This window comes from Arachis duranensis, chromosome 4 (assembly GCF_000817695.3).
Source record: "Arachis duranensis cultivar V14167 chromosome 4, aradu.V14167.gnm2.J7QH, whole genome shotgun sequence".
Lineage (NCBI taxonomy): Eukaryota > Viridiplantae > Streptophyta > Magnoliopsida > Fabales > Fabaceae > Arachis > Arachis duranensis.
This window is the reverse complement of record NC_029775.3, coordinates 116555014-116565730: the sequence shown is the minus strand read 5'-3', so window position 1 is coordinate 116565730 and position 10717 is coordinate 116555014. Positions and strand designations below refer to the sequence as shown.

Here is a 10717-nt window from a genome sequence, read left to right as displayed (position 1 = left end):
TTTCTTTTTTCTTTAAATTCAACATTTTAAATTATTAACTTAAAATTAATTGACTAAGAAAAAAAGTTTACATTTTGATATTCTTATTCATGTTAATTTATGAATGATCAACTCTCGGGGGCTTTCTATTTCAAAATATATAATGCATTTTAAATAATTAATTGAATTTATAGTTCTGATAGGATTAGCATTGATCCTATAACCTAATTAGAGAATTATACTATAAATAGGAACATGATTTAATAATGTGAGATATGTATGATGTAATAGAAACTCTAACTTTTTCTCTTGGCCCTAAACTTAAGGAATTTCTCTTCTATTCTATTCTCTTATTTTTTATCTGATTCTCTATTCTTTGATAAAAATTCATATCAAGTTGGCACATATTATTTTTGAGCCATTTACAGCAACGTACGAATAAATAAAAGAAATAGTTTAGAATTTCGCATAAAGTTAGAATGACTCGTTTGAAAAAAGTTCATTTTAAAAATTAGACTTGAATCATACTTATAATGCTATCGTTATCAATTGATTACATTATTGATTAGACTAAAAAAGCAATAAATAAGAATATTTATAAATGGTTGGAGATTTATCTAATTCAAATTTTTATAGCCATTATTAAACAAAATAAGCTAATGTGGTCAATTTTGCTGTGGAGGGTTTCTATTAGTCTATACTCTTTCGAAGATAATCATTTCTAAAAATAAAATGATACATGCATGCATATAGATTAAAATTTATATGGTGTAAAGAAATTCTTTACACGTGTAATTCATATATGATAATATACTACTCTGTACAAAGCCCCATACATTAACTAGGGGAGCAAAAAGTTAAGAACAAGTGGAACCTAAAATCTAATGGGAGACTTGATCAACATTTTCTCCCAATAACCAAACCATTATCTCCATTCTCCAGCACCAGCAACATAGTTTAGTGTTGTAAGTTGTACTCATAATCTGTTATTTGTTGTACAATGGATTTTAACTTCAAAAGGCATTTGTGTCATCAAAGGTGTAATTCCCCATGTACCTATGGTTAATACTACAGGAAAACTTCTGCATGAAGACATAAAGATTTAAGTTCCGATTCACCTGCCACCGGTCTCGTATGTGCGAAACGGATTCACTTTCCAATCCATCTTGCGCATCTCGCAAGTCATGACTGACGGGGTCGTTTTGGGTCAGGCTGATGTTCCAACCTATCCACTTTATCACATCTTCTGACAAACTGTTCAAGAGTTCTCTGCTTTGAACACTATTTTGATAATCTATTTTGCCATTTGAAACATAGCACATATATGAGTGCAGAGTGCAAAAAGGTTTTACAATAAAAGCAGCTAGTTAGAGACACGACAAGAGATATTGTGAGAAAAAAAGAAAGAAATCTCCATAAACAACAACGCTGCTTGCTTGCTTATACTTAAATAGACAAGAAAACTGCCAACCACATGCAGTGTTGAATAATACCAAAGTGACTAAGGCACAAGGACCATCAACATGGAAAAATATGTTCTGCCTGCGAAACAAAAATTTACTTTGCCATCCTCAAGAAAAGCATCCATTTGAACCCGTATTTTGTCAACAATCTGAAAGATACCTCATTTGATCATGAATATGAAATGCATTGACATCACTATCTTTATAGAAACCGAGGAGAAACAAAAATAACATATACCATGTCATTTTTAAGTGTTGAGCCACAGCACCAAATGCATCTATACTTGCATACTTCACATTCAGGTTTTGATCAGATCCAAGAGTAATTAGGGCAGGCAAAACATGAGTTGAAGCAACCTTTGCATCAATATACGGGACCTATTGATGAAGACAATTATGTTATTTTCCACAATTATACGAAAGGTAACTAGAAACCAAGAAAAAAAAAGCAGCTTACAATAGCTTTAAGCAGTTTGGCGGCATTTATTTTCATGTTTACATTAGTGCTGACAACCATTTCCCACAGTATAGTAAATATCAAACCATGGTTTTCTTCGTATATGCTGCGTTATAAAGAAGCTCCATAATTATCACACACAAAAATTAATAAAGAGAGAAAGCTCCATAAGAACATTGGGTGAAAAAGTGCAATTATATTTGAATAATGTATGTGGTGGTATTCAAACCAGATGAAACGGATAGCACTGATAATCTCAGGAGAGTGCTTTGTTGGTGGATTTTCCATGTGGTTTTCTTCTAGTAGCAGCTTCCTCAAATATTCTGCTAACAGTTCGTTTTCCAGGAGTACCCATAACACCAGCCAACAAAAGTGGTAAGACACACATCGTAGAGAGCCTATCAACAACAGCAGAACTTGGTCTCAAACCTGCAAGCGAATAGTCAAATACAAAACAAGTATTTGAACCTTTAGAGAGAGGAGATTCAAAAACCATTAAAAGAACGGATGGAACTAGGAAAATATGTCAAATCAGCATTATCCCCAACTGCTGTTAAAAATATAGGTAGCATTATGCATGTCATGTACGAATCCCCAAACCTTTCAAAAACGGATAAAAGAAACTGCATTTACAGAATACTGATTAGCAGAAACTTGAACATCAATTTGAGCAAGAGCCACTCAAAACAATTGAAAAAAGAGAAGGAAAATAACCTTTGAAATTTGGCTCCGAAGATTATCTTCTTTCTGTGGTAACATGCAAGCCAGCTCTATCAAATTAGGAAAGCATTCAACATGCTTCCATTCAAATGCATCCCATTCAACTGCCCCCCTAGCAAAAGCAAACCATGAAAGATGTGAGAAACTTTGACAGTGTGATTTGGACAAATTAGTCTTTCTTGTCTATGATGAATAATGCATACAGATTGCAATCTGAATCAAGCATACTATTCTAGTGATTGTGAAAACATGACGTGCCACCTTTTTCCTTCCCTTTTTCAAGGAGGATGGGACATCAACACCCAAAGTCAATGGCATTGACTCTTTCAAATGTCCTAATTGTATTATGCCAAAGTAAACTCCTCTTGCTAAGCTTACCTGGCATACATTTCGAGCAATGAGGTAGATACCATAGCTTGTGTAGTTTCAGTGGTGTGCGAAAAGGGGCATGTTTCTATCACTTTCTGGTCTACCCAAGGAAGCAATTCCACCAGCATTCTTAAAAGAATATCTATATTCCAGCACTCTCTTTCACCCAGGACACACAGATGTGATTCCGCAGACCCTTCAACCCCAGAAAGAGGAGGACAACGCTGGAACCAATTCCTTGAGAGAAGTTTCCACCACCACTCCTGATGGGTCACATACCAATTGAAACATCAACTCCTCCACCTATCAACAAAGAAAACAACAGAGAACTGTATCAACTGTTCAGCCTTAATTATTAGTTCCTTAAAATTCTTTTTTATATTATGACAAGTGGAGAAGGCTCCATTCCTAGACCATGCTTATCAACTTGTTCTAGAGCTTATATTGTAGCCAAGTCTCAAGTCAGTAATCTTCATGATTGCCTCAAGCAAATTAAGTGAGGCTGACCTTGAAATATTTATCCATGTCTGGGAAAAGTGGAAGCAGCATAGCCAGATTACAAGCCGCAGCCTCTCGAACAACAACAACAGAATTGCTGCACAATAGATAAATTAAGAGAATCCCAAATCTCAGGCCATACAAATTCTGCAAGCTCTCCACATGATTGAGCAACAAGCAGTCGATGCTCCTCATACATGTGACTGATCTAAGACATGACACCAAAAAACTGAAAACCTGGTTCCAAAATCAGAATGGAAAAGAAACAGGTTGAAAATTGAAGCAAGAATATACTCGTAAGGAACTTTGTTGAAACTAGAAAATTCCAATAGCTTCAGTTGCTTGTAACTCAGGGACTAGGGTAAGAAACTTTTAAGTGAATCACTTCAATTGAGTTGTTCCACACTACTTCCACTCATGAATATAACAGGATTTCACAGAGTCCATGAGTAAATCTGACACATAAAGAGGAGATGGGGGATTGAGTGAGAGTTCTCTCAGGCACATATCCACAACCACAAAACATGCAGAATCAGATACAAGAACCGCTCATACTAAAATAAAATAAGAGATAACATATAGCTCCAGAAATAACCTTATGCTCAAGTGAATGTCTCAAATCCGATCAATAATGCTCAGCAAGAATCGAATTAACAAGTGCAATTGAGTGGAATTGCCACTCAGTATATTATATTTGAAGAGCTTCTTTTTTACAACTACTACAAACTGTTCCCTCTCATTGGCTTTACAACAGTGCTGCTGCCACCGTAAGCACAAGCTGGTCCCTGCATACAATTTCTCTGTTTTGCTAAACCACAAGCTGCAGCTGCAGCTGCGAAGTATATGATGACATCCTTACTTTTAATACAACAGCAACGTATGCAATTAAATCTTCATATTCATTTCTTAAAAGTTAAAACTATAAGCATCACTTCGGCTGACGTAAGCCTTTGGAACATATCCAACCTGCCTAATGTCCTTTATCAATCTGTCAATCATTCTATATATATCATCTGATTTAGGGTGTGACTGATCAAATGCTGTAAATTCATGCACTTCCTCTTCTACCTCAATGGAACTAGCTCCAGAAGGCTTTTGGCTTCCTGTGTTCTTCATTTGCCACCTTACACTAGCAACATTCACCCAATCCCCTGCTTGAGCATAAATGTTTGACAAAAGGTTGAAATTTCCAGGATCCAGTGGTGCCAACTCAAACAAGTATTCGCACACAGCTTTTGCAAGATCTACATCATTATGCATTCGACAAGCCCCCAAAAGAGTTCCCAAGACTATTTCATTTGGCTCCATAGGCATGCTGCGCACAAGCTGAAAAGCTTCCTCCAGGTGTCCCCCTCGACCAAGAAGATCAATCATACAACCATAGTGCTCAACTTGAGGAACAATCCCATGCACTTTCTCCATTGAATAGAAGTAACTACGCCCTTCATTGACAAGGCCTGCATGGGTGCAAGCACATAAAAGACCAATGAATGTATATTTGTCCGGTTCAAAACCCTCATGTACCATCCTCGTGAAAAGCTCAAGTGCTTTCTCACCACGTCCATGTATGCCTAACCCTTGAATCATGGAATTCCAAGACACCAAATCTTTCTTTTCAATCCTACTAAAGACACCAAGGGCAACATCCACACAACCACACTTCGCATACATATCGATGAATGCGTTCAACACCTTAGTGCTACACCTAAACCTCCACCTCTCAACAGAAGCATGAATTCTTTTCCCCAACGCAGCCATTCCAGACTCGGCACATGCAGCCAAAATACTTATCAGAAACCCATCATCAATCCTCATCCCAACTCCCTCCATCTTATCATACAACTTTGTTGCCTCATTAACAAGCCCCTTCTCAGCATACCCAGATATCATAGTGGTCCAGATCACCAAGTTCTTCCCAGGACACTTATCGAACAACATCCTCGCCATATTCATATCCCCGGCTCTACAATAACCCCAAACCATCGATGCCCATGACACAACATTCCTCTCGGGCATTCCCGCAAACATCTCAAACGCCTTCCCCATCTCCCCAACCTTAGCATACCCATCCAACATGATGTTCCAACTAACCATATCCCTCTCAGGCATTTCATCAAACACCTTGCAGGCTTTCTCAAACTCACCACCTCTCACCAACCCACCAATCAGAGAGTTCCAAGTCACCACATCCCGTTCCTCCATCTCTAAAAACAACCAAATTGCCGCATCCATTCCAGCACCCCCACATTTACAATACGAATCTATCAACGAGTTCGGCACAAATATATCACTCCCGAAAAACCCAAACTTGACCACATGTGCGTGGATCATCTGCACCATCCGAAAACAGCTATAACCGTCAAAAGATTTCAACAGACACGTGTAGGTGAAGCTATCTGAAAAAACACCGCTCCTCTGCATCTGGAAGAAGGTTTCAAATGCGACGGAAGGGTGAGCCTTGTTTTGGGCCTGAGCTCTGATGAGAGTGTTGTAGAGGTGGGCGTTGGGGTTGGTTACGAGGTTGAATGCGTTGACGGCGGAGGGGAGGTGGCGGGAGAGGGAGAACGCGGCGACGAGTTTCGGTGCGACGTAAGGGTCTTGGTGGAGGTCGTTCTTGAGGACTTGAGCTTGGATTTGCTTCACGGTGTTGAGGTTTGAGCAGCGGTGGAGGTCGGAGAGCTTTTCATCGAGAAGGCGACGCGTGGAAAACCATGTGGGCGCACGCGCCGCCGCAGCAGGCAATTGCATCTGTCGCTGACAGTGGCTTTGCAGTGAAAGGGTTTTGAAATGAAATGTCGCAAAACCCCTCGAATTATTATTGGTGATCAAATCGATCAAACTATTGGTTTATTGGTTCAATCGATAAATTTTATTGGTTGAATCGATCAAACTGATCCTAGTACATAAAAATATAAAATAATCAAAAATTTAAAATAAAAATTTAAAATACATATTTTTACTGATATTTTAACTTTTTATAAAAAATCAGGTTTCAAATCCTCAAATAAACTAATACAAAAGAAAGACATCAAATTAATTAGCACTACCACAAATCTAGAATAATATCTTAATTTAACACAAATAAAAATAACAATCCATTAACTATATCCAAAGCATAATTTCAAAATCGGATATCTTTATTCATCTACAAAATGTGGAACGGCAATATAAAATCAGCAACTATTAGAAATTCACATAATCTATCTCCTATCCAACAATATAAATTAGGAAGCTTATCAGGTATACCACTGTACTTTCATGGAATACTAATCTTCCGATATTTATGACCATAGAGATTAATATTAAAAGATCCATGTGGTCCAGATCTAGTGTAGAAAAAATATGGTGCACATGATTTTTTGGAAGTCCACGATTGGCCTACAACAGGTCTCTATTTGTGCAATTTTTGTTCAAGTTCTTTAGTGAGCAGTTAGCCGAGCCGATGATATCTCCTCTACATCCTACCATATTTGTTACCTTACAACAAAAATGGAACAATCTAAGATCTCCTGCAAGAGATGAACAATCATTACTCTTCAGTCTTCATTTAATCTTACCTTGCATTCCAAATCACATTCTTCATTCAATACTAATTTGCATTCGAAATGCGTGCCTAGTTCATTTTCTGCTAAAATGTTTTCGATCCACAATTTCCATAATTTCAACTCAAATCTACTTAAAATCCTCTCCTCTCAATTCTCATCAACTGAACAAACAACACTTCAAATGCTCAAACCATTCTTTCTAACAACTAAAATGGCAAGGTCTCCTTATTTACCTGTAAATTGAAAATTAACAGCAATAGTACAGCACAATGACAGCAACAAAAACAACCATAAACACCAATAATCATATAAAAAAACAACAACAACAACAATCCACCATTCACAGCAACATCATTAATCAATTACTTACTTAATCAACTTGTAACTCAATAAATGAATAACTAAAAAAAATACCTGATGGCTGATGCACCGAGTTGCAGGACACGGCAGAGAAGAGAGAAACCAAGCTGTCACGGTGAAGCAGTGACTGGCGAGGGGGAGGCAGCAGCGACGCCGAGCCACGCCTGATGAGGACGCGACGACAACGACGAGGGATGCACAGAGACGCGACGATGGAGACGCAGAGGAGCCGGCGATTGTGAGTGTGTGTGAGAGAGAGAGAGCCTCTTGCCCTCCACTTCTTCGAACTCAAGGGACAGGGAGGCTGGGATTCACTTCTTCGAGGGTTAGATTAGCTAGGGTTTTTTTTAACATTGAACCGGTCGAGTTATAAAAACCGACGGTTTTCCGATTTTCAATAAAACCGGCCGATTCAAAACGGTTCGCACCAGTTTTTTTTTTCTATGGTCCAAAGCCTCAATTGGACCGGATTTATGTCTGATTCATCGGTTTTTCAGTTTGATTGGTTGGTCCAGTCCAATTCTTACGACTATAATTTATTATTATAAAAATATATTAAATTATTAAATATTGTTAAAAAAAATAATATAGTTTTATAATAAACACAAAACAAAATTAGCAAGAATTTATTTACATTTGAAATTTTATAAACACCGAAGCAGAGAAAATCAAAAAGAATAATCAAAAGGATCGCACTAGTGTACAAATGTTATTCTGTACAAATATACAGATCTACAATTATCTTATTTCAGCATTTAATACGTGTTGTTCTCATGATCAGGAAGCAACTGGCTCTGAGGAAGTTGAAGGCGCTGATGGGATGGGCAAATGAGCCGACTTCGTTGGGTGAGATGGAACGGGGTTTTGAGAATCCTGCATTCCGTTGGTTGGAGGCTTACAACGTGGGCCATGTTGGGGGATTCAGAAAAAAAATGTAGGAAAGCTAGTAGTTAGGTCTTAGCTTCACTAGTCTGCTAACATTGGAGAAAACCCTATTAATTGCAAATACATTACTAATATAGGTAACTATTAAAAATAGAATCCCGTCTGAGTAATCCTAAAAACAATTATAACGAATTATTTTACGGGCATAAACATATTAGGGAATCAATAGTTACAAATGTTATTTAATCATTAAATTAATTTTTTTCAAAGTATCCTTCAATAATTTTTATAATTAATAAATTATTATTTTTTCACAATTTTTGACCTCATTGTGGGACTAAATTGATGCTAAATGAAATTTTTTTGGATTCAAATAGAACATTTTAAACCTTAAGAACTAAAACAGAATTACGCCCAAACATAAGGGACCAATTTAATACTTTACCCTATTTTTTATTTAATGTAAGAAGAATATACATTAATATCTCAAAACTAATAGTAACATATAAAGAAAATGTTAACAATTGATGGGGCACCCTACTATACATATTGAAGTGGTATAGAGAGAGAAAATAAATTTTTTTTATAGTTATTTTTTATTATTTTATTGCTATTTAAAGTGTGGATCTTACCTTTTTCAATTTCTCTTTCATCCCATAAAAAGTAAGATCTATAAACTTGTAACACCCTACCACACAGAGCTTTACGCTTAAGTCGTAAAGCAAAGGTGGCAAGGTATTACGACCTCTAAAAGAAAAGGATATGTACATAGATATAGTTGGATGAAATCATATCTAGGAGCCTTGAAGGATAAGCTAATCAAAAATGATAAACAGAAAATCGTGTCACACTCGCATGGACATTTGTAAAACGGACAAGAAAAAAATCAAAAGGAAGCTGAAAACATATATATACATATCAGAGTTCCAAAACTTAGATAGCAAGCTCCAGACTCGACCTGCGAAGCTAAGGCCGGCCAGAGTATATGATTATATATACATACAACCCAAAATAAAACTCAAACCACAAAATAAACCCCTGTATCTCCAAGTTGACCTCTAGGAGGGACAAAACACAAAATGCACATGTGGAGATTCTATAAACATGTATACATAGCCCAAAATAAAGATATGACAGTCTAAAAGGTAGTTCTTCGCTTGAAAGGAGGATATCCAGACGCTCAACGGGGTGTCTCTCGACCTGCATCTGAAAAACAACAATATAGTATGGGATGAGAACCGGAGGTTCTCAGTATGGTAAAGGTGCCCGCATAGTTAATATAAAAGGTCTCGGAAAAGCCAGAGACATTCCTAGAACTTCGACACTCAGACTTCATCTTAATGATTCAACTAAACCAGAATTAGGTAGGTTATCTAAGGTATTCAAGTTCTAAAGCTAAATTTAACCTAATATTCTACTTTCTGTCGCTTCTAATCCTCTGAATCTCCCATAGGACAACCTTCTTCATACCTCCGCTAAGAGGGGTTTCTCAGAAAACATTCACATATAATTCAAGCAAGGAAAACACAGATAGAGAAGCATTTGCAGCAAGTAGAACAAGGAGCAGATAAGCAGAATTTAGCAGTTAGGCAAACTAAAACGACACACACTCAAACAAAGCAAACAAATGCATATGATGCATGCCTGTTCTATGGCTGATGAGTCTCATCTGTCGGTTATACAGCCAACCCGACAAGTCCTGGTAGTTAACCATTGGACAGTCCCTCTGTGCGCGCATCCCCAAGCTCAATAATATTCCATGGAGTCAAACTCCAAGCTCAAATATAATATTCCACGGAGTCACACTCCAAGCTTAATAATATAGTATTCCATGGAGTTAAACTCCAAGCTCAATAATATAGTATTCCATGGAATCGAACTCCAAGCTCAATAATATAGTATTCCATGGAGACGAACTCAAGCTCAAATATAATATTCAATATTTATATATATATGCATGCCCATGGGGGAATCCGGGGAGTTAAAGTGCCTGGTCACATCTTGCGACAGAGGGTCAACAAATAGTCTCAAATACACAAGCCACATAATAATCTCTTTTTTTTTTAAAGTACCACCTCAAATCAAACTCCAATTCTTATAGAAGTTTTGGCAGTATCTCCTATAAAGTTCGAATTTCTGCCACCCTTCAAGGGTCCCAACTATCAAATCAAACACCTCTCAGTCCTTCAAATCATTTCCGGTAACAGATTATTTCAAAATCAAACAAATACTAATATTAAATCTTTTCCTAAAACCAACCAACTTCAACAGCAAATTATTAACAACAACTAAACCTCACATTTATACCATATACACAATCCATCAATTATTCATTCATTTCATTCCTATCTTAAGGTCTTCTAGCCTAAGTTTTCAAGTGACATTAAACATTAACTACGAGAAACCAAAACCATACCTTCGTACGGAATCAAAGTATTCAA

General features: G+C 37.1%; 1 protein-coding gene across 5 annotated transcripts; it reads right to left on the bottom strand.

The window, feature by feature from the left end:
* Positions 1–750: 750 nt before the first annotated feature.
* Positions 751–7678, bottom strand: LOC107486686 (pentatricopeptide repeat-containing protein At3g29230). Of its 5 annotated transcripts, none has more exons than XM_052259897.1 (9): positions 7446–7678; positions 3781–6382; positions 3496–3694; positions 2998–3291; positions 2614–2731; positions 2129–2328; positions 1900–2005; positions 1681–1820; positions 751–1591 (listed from the first exon to the last, which is right to left on the bottom strand). In XM_052259897.1, the coding sequence occupies exon 2, from the start codon at positions 6232–6234 to the stop codon at positions 4393–4395; it is 1842 nt and encodes a 613-aa protein (XP_052115857.1). In that variant the 5' UTR covers positions 6235–6382; positions 7446–7678; the 3' UTR covers positions 751–1591; positions 1681–1820; positions 1900–2005; positions 2129–2328; positions 2614–2731; positions 2998–3291; positions 3496–3694; positions 3781–4392. The 5 variants fall into 5 exon arrangements, with proteins under 5 accessions (XP_052115857.1, XP_052115856.1, XP_052115855.1 ...); XM_052259896.1 differs by having other exon boundaries at positions 3496–3689; XM_052259895.1 differs by having other exon boundaries at positions 3496–3941; positions 4082–6382.
* Positions 7679–10717: the final 3039 nt, after the last annotated feature.